Here is a 20422-nt window from a genome sequence, read left to right as displayed (position 1 = left end):
GCCCAAGGCCTGGCTGAAGAGGAACGTCTCTGCCTGGCGCCTGAAGATATATAATGAAAGCACCAGGCGAACCTCCCTAAAGAGAACATTCCACAGATGGGGAGCCACCACCGAGAAGGCCCTTTCTCATGTTCCTGCCCTCTGGACCTCTCATGGAGGAGGTACACGAAGAAGGGCCTCAGATGGTGAATGGAGAGTCTGGGATGATTTATATGAGAAGACGCGGTCCTTGAGGTATTGCAGTCCTGACCCGTTTAAGGCTTTATAGGTCAAAACCAGCACTTTGAATTGGGCCTGGAAGCTATTTGACAGTCAGTGCAGTTGGGCCAGGAGCGGTGCCATATGTTCAAACTGCATGGCCTGGTTACCAACCTAGCTACCGTATTCTGTACCCGTTGCAAGTTTCTGAACTGTCTTCAGAGGCAGCCCTGTCTGTAATGTGTTGCAGTAATCCAGCCTAGTGGTTATTAGAGCCTTGAGAACAGTAGAAATATATACAGTGGTACCTCTGGATACAAATGGGAACCGTTCCGGAGCCCCGTTTGCATCCTGAAGCGAATGCAACCCGCGTCCGCATGGCTGTGTGGGTCGTGATTTGTCGCTTCTGCGCATGACGTCATTTTGAGCATCTGCCCATGCGCGAGCGTCGAAACCTGGAAGTAACGCGCTCTGTTACTTCTGGGTTGCCGCAGAGCGCAATCCGAAAATGCTTAACCTGAAGCTACTTCAACCCGAGGTATGACTGTATAAAAAAAATTAAAAATTGTCCAGTAGCACCTTAGAGACCAACTAAGTTTGTTCTTGGTATGAGCTTTCTTGAGTGACAGCAAAGGATCCAGGAGTACCCCCAAATTACGTACCTGCTCCTTCAGAGGGTGTGTGACCCCATCAAGAGCAGGGAAGGTTCCCATCCATCCAGTCTAGGAAACCACCAACTAAAAGTGCCTTTGTCTTATCTGGATTGAGCTTCACTTTGTTGGCTCTCATCCAGTCCACTACTGAGGCAAGAAAATGGTCCAGCACTTCCACTGCCTCACTTGCAGATGAAAATGAGAAGCAGAGCTGAGTGTCGTCGGCATATTGCTGACAACGTACTCCAAAGCTCCAAATGAGCTCCGAATGAGCGGTTTCCTGTAGATGTTAAATGGCATATATTATAAGGGGCAGTGCTGTTGAGCGATGCCTACCCCACCTTCCTGACAAAAGCGAGCTGACCATTCGGAGCCCCTTCCCAGCTGCTGCTGCTGCTGCTGCATTTGGCTCCGGGTTACAAAAGGAGCCGTGACTCACCAACCCAAAAACCTCAGAAGGCTGCAAAACTGGGAACAAAAACAGCATGACATAGATGGAAAGCAGAAGTGGATTCCCTCCCCCCCCCCCCGGATAGCCAAGAGAGCAGAGATATTTTGGGAGTCTCGGCCACATCCCCTTCCATGGCAACAAGGAAATCCGATTGTCCTCCCCCCCACCTCCCCCCCAGCACTGCCGCTAACTTGCCCAGTACCTGGAAGGTGGTATTGTTGCTGCTATTAATGATGAATAGTGATGATGATGATGATCATGATCATTATTGTGGTACCTTGGGTTACGGGACGTGGGTGGTACTGTGGGTTAAACCACAGAGCCTAGGACTTGCCGATCAGAAGGTCGGTGGTTCGAATCCCCACGACGGGGTGAGCTCCCGTTGCTCGGTCCCTGCTCCTGCCCACCTAGCAGTTCGAAAGCATGTCAAAGTGCAAGTAGATAAATAGGTATCACTCCGGCGGGAAAGTAAACGGTGTTTCCGTACGCTGCAATGGTTCACCAGAAGCGGCTTAGACATGCTGGCCACATGACCCAGAAGCTGTATGCCGGCTCCCTTGGCCAATAAAGCGAGATGAGCGCCGCAACCCCAAAGTCGGCCATGACTGGACCTAATGGTCAGGGGTCCCTTTACCTTTACCTCAGGTTAAGTACAGTGGTACCTCAGGTTAAGTACTTAATTCATTCCGGAGGTCCGTACTTAACCTGAAACTGTTCTTAACGTGAAGCACCACTTTAGCTAATGGGGCCTCCTGCTGCCGCCGTACTGCCAAAGCACGATTTCTGTTCTCATCCTGAAGCAAAGTTCTTAACCTGAAGCAATATTTCTGGGTTAGCAGAGTCTGTAACCTGAAGCGTATGTAACCTGAAGCGTATGTAACCCGAGGTACCACTGTAATTAATTCGTTCCGGAGGTCCGTTCTTAACCTGAAACTGCTCTTAACCTGAGGTACCACTTTAGCTAATGGCAGACTAATTCAGAAGGTTGTGGACTCTCCTTCCGTGGAGGTTTCTAAGGAGAGGTTGGGTGTCCATCTGCCATGAATGCTTTAGCTGAGATTCCTTCATTGCAGGGGTTGGACTAGATGACCCTCGAAGGTCCCTTCCAACTCTTAAGATTCTGTGATTCTAAACGATCTGCTCTTGTGTGTTGATTAATACATGTGTTCACCATCCTTGGGAATATCATTTGGGGCGAAGCCGATGGCCCAGCACTGACTCCAGGACATGTGAATGGGGTGTTTTTTTTTGGGGGGGGGGTGCCTGCTGGCCTTTTTAAGCTGGCCTCCCCTCCTTTTCCCTTGCGCCTTCTGCCTGGGGGAAGAGGCATCTCTCTGTCTTCCTCCCATTTCCTGGATGACTTCTGCAGCCCTCAATCTGCAAGCGGTTTCACAGATGCTGGAATCTCCAGCAGCTGTGCAGTTGTTTTCGTTTCAGTTTGTTGCTGCTTTGTGTAACCTCCAGCAGAGCCGGCCGTCCCCTGTCCCCCCCCCCCCCAGCCTTGCAGGGTGGTGCTTTGCCAGCATCCAGCAGGCCTGGGGTTTGGCTGGTTGGGTGCTGGCCACCCTGCTGCCCCTCTGCTAACACCGCTGACCCTGAGTGGCTTATGGCTCCTTAATGCCAGTGAGTCACGCCGGCCGCCCCTCTCGGCCAAGAGGATTTCTGAGGCTCTCGGCCTGTGGAAAAATCCAAGCAGCCCATCGGCTGGGGATGGAAACGGCCTGTCTGGTAAACCGATTGCGTCATCAGGCTTCCTGCATTGGCTCAGCATTCCCGCGCCTCACGCCAGCTCTCAGAATCCGACCCTTTTGGTGCCAGTCCTTCTGCATCACTTGGGGGAAATGGTCCCAGCTGTTGTCTCATTTTCCCCTCCTGGTTTCTTGGGGTGGCATAATTACCAGGGAAGGTGGCATTTCGGGAACAGGATGGGAGGGGCAAGAATGCACACCCCGTGTGGTCCAGAGACCCATAACAGGCACCGCATGGAATCTTTTACACCCGTCGGGAGCTTTCTGTGCTCCTCCATCACGTCAAGGGAGCACGGGAAGTGGAAGTGGTCACTGAATACAGTGAGGTTCTCTGCCGAAAATACATCTGTTTAAGTTCCAAGGTTCTAGTCCTCTTGACAGCGGAGAAGGGTGAGCTTTAAAGCAATCTGGGTTACTGGGTGTAATCTCAAAGCTGGAGTGGTCCAATCAGGCTTCTGAATGGCACACCTTCCAACATTTCTCTGAAGAAAACAGGGGCACCCTATTCTATTATTATTATTCTTATTATTCTTATTATTACTGTTGTTGTTGTTACCAGGCCCATATGGGGTTTGCTTCTGGTTTCCCCAGCCACACTGGGTGGCTTCCACCATATATAAAAAGATAATAAAACATTAAACGTTTTAAAAAGCTTCCCTCTACAGGGCTGCCTTCAGATGTCTTCTAAAGGTTGTATAGTTTCTTATCCCCTTTGCTCGGGGGGTCACGTAATTCCATACCCTCCTATGAAAATAGGGACGTCCTAAGGAAAAGCGGGACATTATGGGATCAAATCAGAAACCGGGATGGCTTCTGTAAATAATAATAATAATAATAATAATAATAATAATAATAATAATTTATTTATATCCTGCCCTCCCCAACCGAAGCCAGGCTCAGAGCGGCTAACAACAGTAAATTGGTAAAACATTCTAAAATCATTTCATTATAAAATCAGTTCAAATCAGATTAATGGCAACCATTGGGCTAGAGTTCTGAGAGGATTGCCAAAGGAGGGGGTCAGGCAGTGGAACACCTCTGTCTTGCAGGCCCTGCGGAAAGATGTCAAGCCCCATAGGGCCCTAGTCTCTTGTGACAGAGCATTCCACCAGATTGGAGCCACAGCCGAAAAAGCCCTGGCTCTGATTGAGGCCAGCCTAACCTCTCTGTGGCAGGTTAAAACCAGCACCTTAAACATGATCCTGTACTTCACTGGGAGCCAGTGCAGCTGGTATAGCACCGGGTGAATGCTGGCCCTGGAAAATAGGGACACTTGGAGGGTCTTGAATTTCTAGCGGGCAGGATTTGGGGGCTGTCTTGGGAGCATGAGTAGATTAAAGTTATGCGGGGGGGGGATCATTTGCATCATTTATACAAGCTGTTGAATTCATCTTCCTTTGGTACAGATACAATCAGGTATCCAGTGGCGTAGCGTGGGTTGTCAGCACCCGGGGCAAGGCAAGTAATTTGCGCCCCCTAACCCGTGGATTTGTGCCCCCTAACCCGTGGATTTGCGTCCCCTAACCCTAACCCCCAGATGTTGCCGCCCCCCCTGCACCCCCCACACTATGCCACTCCAGGTATCTGTTACCATGAAGTCACCCAGGACATTTTGTTTTCTACAATCTGTGGCTCAAGGATGGGGAACCTGTGGCTTTTCAGGGATTGCCGGACTACGTCTCTCATCATCCTCGGCAGCTCTGAGTAGGGCTGATGGGAGTTGGAGTACACCACTACCTAGAACAGGGGTCAGCAAACTTTTTCAGCGGGGGGCTGGTCCACTGTCCCTCAGACCTTGTGGGGGGGCCAAACTATATTTTGGAGGAGAAAAATGAACGAATTCCAATGCCCCACAAATAACCCAAAGATGCATTTTAACTAAAAGGACACATTCTACTCATGTAAAAACATGCTGATTCCTGGACTGTCCGCAGGCCAGATTTAGAAGGCAATTGTGCCGGATCCGGCCCCCGGGCCTTAGTTTGCCTACCCATGACCTAGAAGGCCGCAGGATCCTCACTTGCTGCTTTAAGCTCTTAATTCTCTCTCTAGTTCCGTCTCTCTGTTCTTAAACTGCTGCTTTATTTATTTATTATCATTTATTGCATTTATGTCCTAGCTTAGACTGAGAGAGGCAGTGAGTGGCCCAAAGTCACCAAGCGATCTTTATGGCCAACTAGGGGATTTGAACCCTTATCTCTCCCAGTCCTGGTCCGACACCACGAAACTGCCCTAGCTTTCCCCCCTCTCCCTCTTCATCAAAAGTTTCCCCTCCAGACATTCCTATTCCTGCCCACCTCCCAACCATTTGCTCCCACTAAGGAAACACCCTTAGCATGTTTTATTTGGTCAAATCCCTGGCTGCGATCAGCTGTTTGGGTGAATGCAAATTCACCATGAGCCCCCACCCAGAGTATCTCACAGTAGTGTTGTCAGAAATCAGGGTGGAAGGAGGGATGTATTGATTTCTGCCTTCCTCCCCAGGTGGCTTCTCCACCCATTCGGCCACTGTCAAAGCCCCTTGGGGTCTGAACAGGCCAGAAACTGTGGTCCTTCAACTTTTTACAGTGAGAGATACATGTCATCATTGCTTGGAACTTTGGCCCTGGAAAGGCTGAGCCACAGAGGCAGCTGAATTCTGGGGTAGCTTTTAAACAGAGGATGGAATGACGGACGGAATCTGTGTACAGTGGTAACACAGGTAAAGGGACCCCTGACCATTAGGTCCAGTCGTGAGCGACTCTGGGGTTGTGGCGCTCATCTTTCTTTATTGGCCAAGGGAGCCGGCGTACAGCTTCCGTCAAGTGGCCTGCATGACTAAGCCGCTTCTGGCGAACCAGAGCAGTGCACGGAAACGCCGTTTACCTTCCCGCCAGAGCGGTACCTATTTATCTACTTGCACTTTGACATGCTTTCAAACTGCTAGGTTGGCAGGAGCTGGGACCGAGCAACGGGAGCTCACCCCGTCATGGGGATTCGAACCGCCGACCTTCTGTTCGGCAAGTCCTAGGCTCTGTGGTTTAACCCACAGCGCCACCCGCGTCCCGCGTGTACAGTGGTACCTCGGGTTAAGTACTTAATTCGTTGTGGAGGTCCGTTTTTAACCTGAAACTGTTCTTAACCTGAAGCACCACTTTAGCTAATGGGGCCTCCTGCTGCCGCGCCATCGAAGCATGATTTCTGTTCCTATCCTGAAGCAAAGTTCTTAACCCGAGGTACTATTTCTGGGTTAGCGGAGTCTGTAACCTGAAGCATATGTAACCCGATGTACCGCTGTACTCTGCATTCACCAGGATCCTGGCCAGGGAAAATCTGGTGTGCGGAACTTGTCGTTGGGGCGGAGGTGGCTGGTCCAGAAATCCAAAAATTAGAGCTGCTTCCTTTCGCCCTTTCCATGCCTTGCAGAGTAGGAAGCTTCAATCCCTTCCCTTGCTGTTTTCCCCTTCTAGGCTCTAGTTTTGTATTTCATAGAATTGTAGAATCATGGAAAAAGGACCCCAAAGGTCATCTATTCCAACCCCCTGCAATGTGGGAATTTCAACGACAGGTTGCAGCCGGAGCTTTGTTCCTCTGCCGTGTGTCAGAGGAAGGGAGTGGAAACTGCTGTGGATTCACTTCTCCTTGCTCACTTGGAGAACCATTGACTGGAGAAGGTGGGGGAGCCACCAACTCTGATGGTTTTAAGAGGCTTGGAGAGGTTCATGGGGGAGGCAGCAATTCTTCTGAATTCCAGCCAGTCATTGGAAACCACAGGAAGGGGGAGTTGCAAGGAGGCTGCCAGATTTCTGCCTTTCTTTTGTCCCTGCCAAAGACATTTTGTTGGCCACTCTCAGAGACAGAAAGCTAGACTTTTTGATCCAATCTAGCAGCAGGATCAAGGTGTGCGCGCCTTATTTCCCTAACTCCCCATCCAAAATAAGGCATGTGCAAATGGTCAAGGACTTCCAAAACCTGCTGAAAATGTTTTTTTTCCCTGTCTCCTGGCTGCTGCTGCCAGCCTTTTATGATATTCTAAGGATGCTTTTGAAGAGTCTACCTGACTCCTCTAGCGATTTTCATTGAGATGCCCACATAACCAGAAGCAAACAAATACTTTAACGAATCCAATAATAAACCCTAAATGTTAGGTCCATTTTTTTGGACTCGATCTCTGCTTCTCCAACCTGGAAATGTTTCAGATGTTTTTGACTATAGCTTTCACCAAGCAGGAGGTGCAGGGCTGATCCACAGTGCACTTCCAAAGCACATGACCCACCCCCCAAAAAAGAATCCTGGCAACTGCAGTTTCCCCCTCGCGGACCAATTCCCCGCACCCTACAGTTCCCAGGATTCTTTGGGGTCAAGAGACGTGTTTTGAATGTGCATTTGATGTGCCTTTCAATGTACGGTTCGGCTCTACCCATATTCCAGATCCTCTGAGGGATGCCTCGTTGGTGCAACCAGTGCGCCGACTCACTGCGGCTGCTTTTCTTGCCTCTCTCCACAGAGTTCGAAGCCAAAGCTGCAGACCACCTGCTCAGAGATACAAGAAATCCGTCCCTGCACTCGCCTGGAGATGCCGGACCACGCAGACACCTTTGTCCTCAAGATGCTGAAGGTATCCTTTTCCAGCTGCTGCACTTATGGGAGGGAGGGACCCTTCAGGGGCATCTGGAGGATGGATGGCGGCTAACAGATTGAGGTTCAATCCTGACAAGACAGAAGTACTGTTTTGGGGAGACAGGGAGCAGGCAGGTGTGGGGGACTCCCTGGCCTTGAATGGGGTAACTGTGCCCCTGAAGGACCAGGTGTGTAGCCTGGGAGTCATTCTGGACTCACAGCTGTCCATGGAGGCGCAGGTCAATTCTGTGTCCAGGACAGCTGTCTACCAGCTCCATCTGGTACGCAGGATGAGACCCTACCTGCCCGCGGACTGTCTCGCCAGAGTGGTGCATGCTTTAGTTACCTCTTGCTTGGACTACTGCAATGCGCTCTACGTGGGGCTACCTTTGAAGGTTACCTGGAAACTACAACTAATCCAGAATGCGGCAGCTAGACTGGTGACTGGGAGTGGCTGCCAAGACCACATAACACTGGTCTTGAAAGACCTACATTGGCTCCCAGTACGTTTCTGAGCACAATTCAAAGTGTTGGTGCTGACCTTTGAAGCCCTAAATGGCCTCGGTCCAGTATACCTGAAGGAGCGTCTCCACCCCCATCGTTTTGCCCGGACACTGAGGTCCAGCACCGAGGGCCTTCTGGTGGTTCCCTCACTGTGAGAAGCCAAGTTACAGGGAACCAGGCAGAGGGCCTTCTCGGTAGTGGCGCCCGCCCTGTGGAACGCCCTCCCATCAGATGTCAAAGAAATAAACAATTATCTGACGTTTAGAAGACATCTGAAGGCAGCCCTGTTTAGGGAGGTTTTTAATGGCTGATGGTTTAATGTATTTTTAATCTCCTGTTGGAAGCCGCCCAGAGTGGCTTAATCTCCTGTTGGAAGCTGCCCAGAGTGGCTGGGGAAACCCAGCCAGATGGGTGGGGTATAAGTAATTAATAATAATAATAATAATTTATTATTATTCCTGGGCAGTATATAACTCCTGTGCTCTGAGACCTTCACTGGATGCCAGTTTGCTACTAGGCCAAGCTGAAGGTGTTACTGTTAGTATATGCTGTTAGTATATATGCGTACTGATATACATTTTATGAAATTAATTAAAGGGTGTGGATATCCCATGGGCTTTTAAAGATGACCTGAACCTAGACAGCATTGCCTCAGCATTATGAAGAACTCCCAGTGTTTATCTTCTTTTTCTTTCCCCCCGCCACAGGTGAACACCTCCATGGATGTTGTATTTGAAGCTGGAGATGACCAGCAACTGCGTTCCTGGATGTGTGAAATTAAAGAGTGTCTCCATCGAGGGTGAGCTATTGCCCCACTACTCTCTGTGCCAGGGCTGTGTGATGCAGTTCTTCATTGCTAGGTGCTGTATTTTTATTTGTGTGTTTTTTTTAAAAAAGAGGATTTCTAGTCCCCATGGCTGGAAGATAAGCTTGAATGTGTACAGCGATTCCTTGTGGAATATCTGAAGCAAGGGAGGCATTGGGCTGCCTTGATTAGCAGGTGCAGAACGAATTAGACAAGATTATCTTTTAAAATGCAGACTAAGATGGTTACAGAGTCCACCTTTTCCTGGCGCAGATTGTCTTTCTCTCTTATTGCGCAGTGCAGATCCAGGTTCACATGCTCAGAGTCTCTCGCGTTGACTTTTGCTTCATGTATTGCAGGCCGTAATCTAGGCCCTAAAAAGTGGTTCCGGGGATGGTCCTTGGTTGGTGCAAATCAAGCTCTGGACGGAAGGGATTGGAAGACAGGGAAGTGCGTAGGAATGTCCCCCCACCCCCAGTTTTCTCAGCACCTCATGAGGGTTAGAAACCTGCTTCTTTAAATATACAAGAGCCTGTCCTGAACCTTCCAACGTTCAGCCAGACGGGTTGCCCACGAATTCTAGAGTTATGAGTGAGAAAAACTTTAGTCTATCCACTTTCCCCATTCCGGGCATAATTTTATAAACTTCTATACTGTCTCCTGTTACTTACCTTTTCTCTAAAGCCCCAAACACAGCAGGATGGGAGATTCATACTATCTTCATCATTTTTATTGCCCCTTTTTATCTTTTTCCAATTCCACACTATCCTTTACTGGGTATTTCCTGTACTCTATAGCCTGGACTGACCTAGAGGTGCCCAGAGTAAGGATGGCTTCTGTGATGAAAATAGCCATACCTGAAAGAAAACGGTGTGGGACTAGGTGTTCCTTGTGTGCAACGATGCAGGAAAGCTGAAGAATTGGTTGAGGAATTCAATCTTGATCTATTTTATTTATTATTTATTTAATTAATTTATTGTTTTATTATTTATTTATTTTAATTTATTATTATTATTTTATTTATATTATTTATTGTATTGTATTTTATTTATTATCGGTAGAGGAATACAATTTTTATTTCTGAACCTTTTCTTTTTAAACTTTCTCGGCCTTATGCCTCCAAATATTGGCTTTGAAGTGTGTGACTGGTAAGTACTAAAATTTCTAAAGCTGGGAGAGGGGCCGAATGAGATTACCAGCGACGGGGTATAAAAACACAAAAATACCTACCATCATAACAAATACAATATAGCACAATTTAAAAGGCCATAGATGGCTATCAGGTCTAAACCAGATGCATGCTCTAGTTATATCCCGCTTGGACTACTGCAATGAGCTCTACGTGGGGCTACCTTTGAAGGGGACCCGGAAACTACAACTAATCCATAATGTGGAAGCCAGACGGTGACTGGGAGTGGCTGCCGAGACCATATAACACCGGTCTTGAAAGACCTACATTGGCTCCCAGTATGTTTCTGAGCACAATTCAAAGTGTTGGTGCTGACCTTTAAAGCCCTAAACAGCCTCGGCCCAGTAAACCTGAAGGAGCATCTCCACCCCCATCGTTCTACCCGGACACTGAGGTCTAGTGCCGAGGGCCTTCTGGCAGTTTCATCCCTGCAAGAAGTGAGGTTACAGGGAACCAGGCAGAGGGCCTTCTTGGTAGTGGTGCCTGCCCTGTGGAACTCCTTCCCACCAGATGTCAAAGAAATAAACATATCTGACATTTAGAAGACATCTGAAGGCAGCCCTGTTTAGGGAAGTTTTTAATATCTGATGTTTTAATGTATTTTTAATCTCTTGTTAGAAGCCGCCCAGAGTGGCTGGGGAAACCCAGCCGGATGGGCGGGGTTCGAGTAATAAATTATTATTATTATTATTATTATTATTATTATTATTATTATTATTATTATTATTATTATTATTACTTGGACTGCAGAATCCATGTCCTTTCTGCACCTTGTCTTCTGCTTGGCTTGGGAAATTTGTTTTAAGCCCTGGAGTCCATAGGAAGCAAGAACTTCCTCTTGTGTACCTGGTGGTTTAAAGTCCTTCCCAAGTCAGAGTGTGGGATGCCCAGGTGGATGCAAGCCCAGTCTCTCTCTCACGCCTCTTGGAAAATGTACTACCTGTTTCTCATGCCATTCGTTCAAAGACCTCCCACTTCCTCTTGGGGCTTCCTCTTACTGAAATCTGCCAGGGGCAAGAAGTGGTATTGTGATTTGCAGAGAGCCATACTGTGATTCCTTTCATTCACACACACACACCCTCCACCAAATTTCAGGCCCCTTTTTGACCTTCTTGTAGCAGCAGTGCTGGGTGGCAACTGAACTGCCTGTGTCCAAAACCAACCTGCCTGCTTTTCTCCAAAGTTCCGTGCCCCTTTTTCGGAGTATAAAATGGCTACATTAACACTGGGTGTTTGGTCAGGGGGTAGCATAAATGTGCCAGGAAATCAGGTCCCAAACTTGTCACTAGTGCCAGGCCGCTTGGTAAGTGGGAGTGGGGTGGGTAGTGGTGGTGAAGACAACCTGGGTGACATCTGAGCATGTAATCTGTGTGTGCCCATATAGTTGTGCTGCACAAATCTCTTTCACACAAACACCTGTTCATGCACGAGGCAACTTGGACCTGTGTTCAGTGCTCATGTGAATAAGCTTGTAATGCCAACAGTTCTCTTCCTCCTGCAAAGGTTAATTTTCACGGCAGGAGTTCCCAAATTCTGGTCTGGGGATCACCGGTGGCCCGCAAGCTGCACAGTGTGTTTGAAGAATGGTGGGAGCAGCGCATGAAATAGTCATGTTGATTTTTAGTTGCATTTTTATTGCTGCTTCTGTTTCTTGCTTGCATTTTATTATTTATCACAGTATTTTCTACTGCGTTCTACAGAATTAAAATGGGAATGCAATAAAATACAAAGTAATAAATAACAGGAGCAATGATGATAGCAATAATAATCCTACGTCTACAACAACATATTATGATTGCTACAAGCAGACAAATCATTAGGTGGTCAGCAATTTTCAAGTGATCTGTTTAGAAAGAAAGTTTTGTAACCAACTCCAGGCGTTGGTTGGAAGGGTTAAGGCTAGTTTTGGAGGCAGGTCGTTGGCAGGGGGGAACCCTGTGAATGGTCCCTGCCTTGGATTCAGGAGAAGGCTTAGCGTTGCAGTCCCAACCCCTCCTCAAGTCTGCCCCAAGTTCATGGCAGAGTGAGCAGGGCCACTAAATTTGGTCTCTTTGCTGGCCCGGCACCTCAGGCCTGGCAGGAGCACCAATTCTGAGGCTGTGTATTGATGGCTTTTGCAACATGGCTTCATTTGCCTGGGTGTTCCATGTATTTGCTGACCAGGTTTCCTATAAAAACTATATTAAAAGTATTACGATTCGACAGGAGTAAGGATGCATGTGATCTCACCTGTGGAACCTCATATTGCAAAACCCATTTCCACTCCAACCCTTCTGACCAATGTGTTTTCCTTCATCTTATAAGCTTGCTTACAAAGGCATTCAAAAAAGTCTCTTTCCTTTAAAGTATAGTGCCAGCAAAGGGACGTGGGTGGCACTGTGGGTTAAACCACAGAGCCTAGGACTTGCTGATCAGAAGGTCGGTGGTTTGAATCCCCGCGACGGGGTGAGCTCCCGTTGCTCGGTCCCTGCTCCTGCCAACCCAGCAGTTCGAAAGCACGTCAAAGTGCAAGTAGATAAATAGGTACCACTCCGGCGGGAAGGTAAACTGTGCTTCCGTGTGCTGCTCTGGTTCGCCAGAAGCGGCTTAGTCATGCTGGCCACATGACTCGGAAGCTGTACGCCGGCTCCCTCGGCCAGTAAAGCGAGAGGAGCGCCGCAACCCCAGAGTCAGTCACGACTGGACTTAACGGTCAGGGGTCCCTTTACCTTTATAGTGCCAGCAGACTCACCACTGCCTTGTGCTGAGAGAAAACAATATGGGTTTTTCCCTGGAATTTCAAGTTTTCTGGTCCTCGCCCCCATCAGGGAGCTCTTTCTTTTGTTTTTTTGCTTTTCTTTGCCTTATCTTTTGTTGCTGGCCTCAGGGGCAGGGACTTTATCTGTCCTGTTGGTGTCTCGCAATCAGAAACATTCCCTCCCCTTTTAGGTCAGAAGGCGCCGACGTTGAGCTGATCTCGGACTCTCACTCGGAGGCTGTGACTGCAAGCCCCACAACCAGCAGTACGGACTCCCTGAACCAAGGTATTTGGGGCTCATCTGGGGTGAGGTCTGGGGTTGGAGGGGGGCCTCTCCTTTGCCTTTCAAGAAAAAAGTACCAAGAAACATCTGGTTGAGCAGTTCAGGCTCCTGGACGCTGGGGAATCAGCAGAAGGGAATTCCCCGATAATAACAAAGCTATCTATTTTTTGTTTTGTGTTGCTAATTCTCTGGCTCTGCAAACTGTAAGCACTTGTGTGTGGTGCAACACGCTTTTACTATAGCTGCCTTGAGCTTTTCTGGGGGGAGAAATTGTTTAAAATGACAGCTGAGCCCTTCTTTCTCCCCTAGGGGCAATGCCACCCAGCCTCCCAGACCAGAACGGCCAGAAGACTGACCACTACCTGACATCCTTCCCCTGGTTCCATGGCCCCATTTCTCGAGTCAAAGCCGCTCAGCTGGTTCAGCACCAGGGCCTTGACGGACATGGGGTTTTCCTCATCCGACAGAGTGAAACCCGCAGGGGAGACTACGTCCTCACGTTCAACTTCCAAGGAAGAGCAAAGGTACAGCGTCTCTTGCTGAGGGGACTCCCTCTGCCACCAGTCAGTACGTTAGCAGGCACGCTTTCATGGCCCAAAACTGGAGCACTGTTGAAATCCCGCTTGGACTTCATATCTAAATAGCTTTTTTTTTTAATGTCCAGGAGACTTGCGATAAGGCAGCCACATTCAGGGGGGATGTATTCAAAGGAATTAGATAACTGGACCAAAAATATTCAAAGGCGCAGAGTTGGTTTTACTTAATCTTTACCCAGGGGACAATATAAATCTGAATTTTAAGCCTCTTATTGGCCAGCTTCTTGGAGGATAGGGCATTGACCACATGGTTGAGATGTCTGGCATTTAGTGTTGATGGAAAAATTAATCGCTAAACAAAAAATAGCAAGAGGAATGGAATGAAAAGACAATATTTTGGTGAATTGGTATACTTTTATTATGTTCAGTGCAAGAGAGGAAAATGCAATTATAAAAGAGAGAGAAAAATGAGTTGGACTACAACTCTCATGGCCATGGCCATGCTGACTGGCGCTCATGGGATTTGTAGTCCAAGACACCAGGTTGGGGAAGGTTAGGCAGTGAGGTTTCTCCCTGGCTCAGGTGATGGGATTTGCACACGCCCTTCTGATCCTTGCTGAAACTTTTACATGACCTGTATGAATTGGCTGCTGTTGCTGACATGTGTCTTCCTGCTTCCTTTACCTTGGCAGCACCTACGGCTCTCCCTAACCGAGAGGGGCCAGTGTCGTGTCCAGCACCTGCACTTTGCCTCCATTTTGGACATGTTGCACCACTTCCAGCGCTTCCCCATCCCCCTGGAGTGCGGAACGGCCTGCAACGTGCAGCTGTCCAGCTACGTAGTGGTTCTTCCACATGCACAAGGTAGGAGGCAGCTATGGCTGCCATTTAGTCTCTTCCGTGCATTGGGCCTTTTCCAACCACTCGGCTTTAAGCAGGAAATAAGGAGCGGAGGCAGACAGATGCACAGACGGCTGGGAACAGAACTGGGGAACTTTCCTCTCTTCATCATGCTCAGGCTGCGATCACTGAACACTTAGTTTGTTAAGATTTTTACACCATGCTCTGTTTTCTGCCAACATCTATCAAGGTGAAAGGGCTGTTTTCCAGAATTCCTGCTGGAACAGCTTCAGCAGGCCTTGGAGAATTCTAAGGCTCTGTCCTTCTAGAATGAGAAGGCAGCTGGCTTTGGACACTAGGGCTTGTGGTTTCCTTCCACTGTAATTTGGTGGGGGAAATCCCTTGCCATATCCTCCGCTCTCTTCCGCTTTCAATCACTCAGCTGGAAGGTGGAAGCCTCTGCCTGCTGAACTGAGCTGGAGGAGTGTGTGTTGTATAAAAAACCCCAACCCAAATCACATCACCAACGTATGATGCTTCTGTTTAGGTGCAAAGCAGGAATGTGTGTTGCTTAGGGGTGACATAGCCTATTCCTGCTTTGCTGATACAGGAATTGGAAACAGAAAAGAAGAAGGAAGCTCTTTAGCTCTTAGCACCACCAAGGAACACCTAGCTAGTTGCAGACATGGATGATCTCAAAGCAATCAGGTGCAGTAGTGTAAAAGTTAGCTAGTTCTTGGTTTCCTTTCTAGTCATGCCAGCAATGACTACTGTATGTCCACTCAGAGCTAGTAACTTTCAGAGTCTTGTCAAGAAGGGAGCAGAGTGCCTCACCTGCTATTTGGCTGCTTTCTGTGCTGCCCTCGCAGCTGTGGAGACATTGCAGCTTATCATGGTTCCTGGAAACATGGAACCAGGCCATTGTGCCTATCACCACTGTGGAGTTGTATGGAATGTCATATTTGGTGTTCTGTAAAGTAAACACCAAAGGGATGCGGGTGGCGCTGTGGTCTAAACCACAGAGCCTAGGGCTTGGCGATCGGAAGGTCAGCGGTTCCAACCCCCGCGACAGGGTGAGCTCCCGTTGCTCGGTCCCTGCTCCTGCCCAACTAGCAGTCTGAAAGCACATCAAGTGCAAGTAGATAAATAGGTACCGCTCCGGCGGGAAGGTAAACGGCATTTCCATGTGCTGCTCTGGTTCGCCACAAGCGGCTTATTCATGCTGGCCACATGACCTGGAAGCTGTACGCCGGCTCCCTCGGCCAGTAAAGCGAGATGAGCACGCAACTCCAGAGTCGTCCACAACTGGACCTAACGGTCAGGGATACCTTTACCTTTAAAGTAAACACAAGATTCTAGTCCTTACAGCTAACGGTACTTTTTAAAGAGTCGGTGGGTCGTGCCTCCTCAAATATCAGAAATGAATTGACACTGCCTTACATTTTCAATGGCTGAGGATGTGGCCAGGTGCCCCATATTAGAAACTTGCCCTAGCGAGACTGTAAAAAAAAAGTGCATATAGTTCTATAAACATCTGCCAAGTTGCATCTTACTCGCCTCTTAATTTAGAGAAAAGGCATAAGAGGCGACACGATAGAAGTGATAAAATTAATAGTTTTAGCACTAGAACCTACGGACATCCAGTGAAGCTGTATGTTGGAAAATTCATGACAAGGAAAAGGAAGGATGGGAGGCAGTGATAGCCACAATCTTGGATGCCTTTAAAATAGGACTGGACCATTTCATGGAGGGCTATCAATGGCTCCTTGCCATGATGGCTATGCTGCTTCCACAGTTGGCGGCAGTAAAGCCACAGGAAGGGAAAGGGCTCGGGGGCTCGGGTCCTGCTTGTGGGCTGAGGCATCTGGTTAGCCACTATAAAACCAAAATGCTGGACTAAATGGGCCATTGGCCAGATCAGCCTCTTGTGATGCTCTTATTTGTTTGCGTAATCTCTACAGAGTGCAGAATTTGGCTTGCCTGTTTTAGCATGCGGTTCATGCCGCCCCGTCTGTGGAAGGTCATATTCCCTTATGTCAGCATATTGTTAGGATATTCAGTATAACTTCCCCTCATTTCTCTTCCTCCGAATGCAGGCTCCAGCAGCACAGTCCCACTCTCCCCGTCCGTCCACCGCTGCCACCCGGAATTCAGCCTTGTCCAGCTGTCCCCTTCCAGCTGCCCGCGGATCCACCTGGCCGACAACCTCCGACAGAGCTCCTCAGTGGAGCAGATATTCCACCTGGTGCCCCCTCCAGAAGAGCTGGCCAGCGGCCTGTGGCCCAGCAGCCACCTGACCAGCCCACCCACCACCCCTGCAACGCGCCAGTGGGACAATGATTACGAGATGGACTCACAAGGCAGGTCCCACCTGCGGGCGGTTAACAACCAGTATACATCCCTCTGACACAGCGGGATGGGGCAATAGCCTGCTTTTGCACAAGACTCTGGATAAATGTTTCAGAAAGCCACAGAAAAGACTTATTCCTCTTGGCTGCAGGCTCGTGCTGGGGCGAGGCAGCTGGGTAACTTGCCCCAAGCCTTGGAGGGCTAAGATGGCAGTGGGGGGCGGTGTACCAGGGACCGGCTACTTTTTTGTTTGAGTTTATAACTTTATTCTAACAAGACTCTGCCCCAGGCCTCAGGAAAGCTCTGCACATGCCTGCTTGGCTGTGTTGGTTTGTAAGATAGATTGATAACTCACTCCACTATGGATGTGACCCTTCGATTCGGCTTATTAAATGGCCTCTCTGTTAAGTTTTTTCACTCAATCCTCTCATCGGTTTTGCACATGTCTCTTCCTTTGCTTTAGGCTCCTAGTTTATTTTTGTTGCTACCGGTACATACAATATTTTTTGGTCTCTGTAAAGATGTTCCTCCGCTTGAGGAAAAGGGGAAATGTGTGGGCAGTAGAAGAAAAACCCCAGATCCAACTAGACTCAAGTAATTGATCTGATTTGCTCTTTCCATCACTCGCCTCTCATTTTGTTGCTGAATGAAGGCAACTGAGCTCTCTTTAGCTGAGCTAATTTCTTGGCTCCCTTGGGAACTAAGGAAATCTGTGTTTTAAAACTTAAGCTCCTTCCAAGTAGGGTAATACAAACAGAACCAGGTGGTTGTTGGAAGTGCAGGCAAGAGGAATAACCATGGCAGAAGGCCATCACCACTACCCCTGTGCACATTTTTTGGCTTTAACTATCTAAACACTCAGATCCATCAGCCTCCATGCAGGCCTAAAACGATGCAAAGGCACCACAAGTAAGACAGAGTCAACTGTTGTGGCTTCCTAGCAAGGAGCACAAGGTGTTCCAGTCTTGAGTAGGCTGAGGAAGATCACACTTGTGAAGTGGATGAAAGTTCCTTTTAACAATCCCATCACTGTCCCTCATCTAGCCTAACATTGTGTACTCCAGATTGGCATAGCCTCTTGAGAGCCTCACCCATACCTGTGGTCCTTTAACTGGCTAATGGCAGAGATTGAGCCTTAGGACTCCCGCATGCATGCTACAACTGGGCTAAGCCTCCCCACCTTAAACTAGAAGCGCCATCATTCCTGGCAACACAGATCTCCTTTCAACATCAGCTAGAGACACAGCAATGGAAGGGTCAGGGAATAGCCTACAATTAATGAATTGGGTGCTCATGAGCAAGTCAAAAGGAACTGAACCTACTAGGAAGCAGCTGGTCAGCTTGACTGGTCTGCTTAGTTTGGTATTATCTCACTGGACCAGCTCTTCCAAAGACTCACGCAGAGAGGTTTTCCCTGTTACGACATGGGACATTCCATCACTGAGCTATGAAATTATATGTTTTGAGGTTAAGATGACCTAGCCTCAAATAGCTGCTTCCTTCCAACCAACCATTCCAGTGGGAAAAGGGGTCATTTTGCATCTCTGCCTTGCCCCATAGAGCTACTCTGGCCTTAAAACTACCGGTAGTTGCTTAGCATCCCTAGTTCAAGCCCAACTGTGCAGCACAGAATTACTCAAAACAACCAATAGCTTCTGATCCATTTCCAAATCTGACTTCTTTGCGAACGCCACACCAACCTTACGAGGGTTACAGGGATTTTTTTTTCCCTCTAAAAAAAAATCCACAGCAGCTGCCTTTAAGCAGTTTCAAAAATGCTTAAAATGCTTTTGAGAGTAATTTTAACAGCATAATTCTTAGAGGAAGTCTAAGAACCTCAGTGAGGTTAAGACACACATTTATCATGCATTAACTTTAGGAGCACAATGAAAACGACACAGCGCTGAATTCGCTCTTTTCCAGCATCCTCAAAGCCACAAACGCCTCTCCAAAAAGCAGAAAGCCTGGTCTAACGGCATATTAGCACCAAGGGTATCTGCTCTTGATATAGAATGGAAATAGCTTTAAAAATGTATCCCAAACCAGCAGAGAGAAGGAAATTTTTAAAAAAAATATATATGGGAGAGGCCGTTACCATCTTTCCCCTGCTGTGTGTGCAAAATCTAACAATTATTCTCTTTGGCCGAGGTGGTGTTCTGATTTTGGGGGGCATGGGGATGGTAGCATGTATCAGAAAACAAACATGGGTAATGGCAAAGCAAATACAGTATAGTCAAGTTAACAACATTGTTCACAGTCTAGCAAATTGTTATTCAAAATGATGGCTGTGTATCCAAAGATACTAGAGGTTTGTTGTTGGTTTTTAAAAATGCTTTTCCCTCTTTGAGCTGTTGCCCACACAAGCTAACCTCATACAGATTTAAGCATGGGACCCATGTGCCCGCTGGATGGTAAAAGGGCCTATGATTAGCTAGCATTTCATCACACTAATGCCTTGTGCTGGAATGACCTTTGCTGAAAGTTTGTTCAAAGCAGGAGTCCAAAAACATCTGAAGGACCACAGGTTGCTCCCCCCTTGCCCCGGTTTCAGCCCATTTTTGAGTTCTCCTAAGGAACTTTCTCTGATCTTTCTTACCTAGTAAACCTAAATGCTCCAAACCACATAACCGGTAGTAGAGCAGTAGCGAGGTCCCTGCCTAGATATTAAGTGCCTTTTTCCTATCACCAGCAGTGCTTGGCGGCTCATGCAAATAAATTTCTTTCTCCATCCCCTGACCATCACCATCAGAGATCCTGCTTGTTTGCTCAGAACATCAATCAGGGCTCAAAGCCTTCTGGGACGTTACAATTTCTGATACAAGTGCAGGTGTTCATTGAGGGCAGGGTTTTCAGAGGCTCAGAATTGCCCTGCAGCTGGCATCCTCCAAAGGGGCTCAACATGCAGTGTAAAATTAGTTTACCTGGGTCCAGCTGCATCCTCACATTTGTGCCAGTCGTCCTTCAAGATCGTCACACAAAAGGAGATGGACAGCAGGATGGCAAAGCCCCAAGGCTGACTAGCACCCAGCCATGAACAGTTTACTTGACGTCATCTCTGTGAACTGTAGGTATAAGCTCCCCGCACTGTGGTTTCCAAATTTTAAAATCTTAACAGATTAGTCTCTATCAACAGCAGCAAATGAATGAGCTCCACAGCTTGCTATTTATTTTTTTTAAAAAAACCAAATAGGCATTTAAAGAAAAAAACTGAGTGTTCTTGTTCTCCACCTTTCTACTCTTGTATAGTATAATTTTTCTATATATTGTTTCTGTATGTACTGTACATGTAACTTATTCTTTAATACAGCTAAAAAATACATACAGATCTGCCCCTGCAGTAAAATAAAACTGTTTTTAGAAATTTTCAGTGGTTGGTTCCGTGGTCATTTCTTTTTCCTTCCACCCCCCTCTCTCTATGGAGCCATCCTTACAGAATCTTCTTTTTAAATCACCTGATAAGATACTTGAAAATGGGAATAACCAGTGTGGTGCCCTCCAGATAACAGGATCAACCGTGTGGGTTGCTGTGA

At 47.8% G+C, this 20422-nt stretch overlaps 1 protein-coding gene across 2 annotated transcripts in view; it reads left to right on the top strand.

Annotated features, from left to right (window-relative positions):
- SH2B3 (SH2B adaptor protein 3) overlaps window positions 1–20259 on the top strand; it is a 74980-nt gene extending 54721 nt beyond the window's left edge. For both annotated transcript variants that reach the window (XM_081203046.1, XM_081203045.1), the window contains exons 3-8: window positions 7537–7647; window positions 8861–8952; window positions 13076–13170; window positions 13477–13691; window positions 14396–14567; window positions 16640–20259. In XM_081203046.1, the coding sequence (XP_081059172.1) occupies window positions 7537–7647; window positions 8861–8952; window positions 13076–13170; window positions 13477–13691; window positions 14396–14567; window positions 16640–16950 (996 nt within the window). In that variant the 3' untranslated portion in view covers window positions 16951–20259. The remainder of the gene's footprint in view (window positions 1–7536; window positions 7648–8860; window positions 8953–13075; window positions 13171–13476; window positions 13692–14395; window positions 14568–16639) is intronic.
- The last annotated feature ends 163 nt before the right edge of the window (window positions 20260–20422 follow it).

The sequence above is a fragment of the Podarcis bocagei genome (genome assembly GCF_964188305.1).
Source record: "Podarcis bocagei genome assembly, chromosome: 7".
Taxonomy (NCBI): domain Eukaryota; kingdom Metazoa; phylum Chordata; class Lepidosauria; order Squamata; family Lacertidae; genus Podarcis; species Podarcis bocagei.
This window is presented reverse-complemented; position numbering and strand designations above follow the sequence as displayed.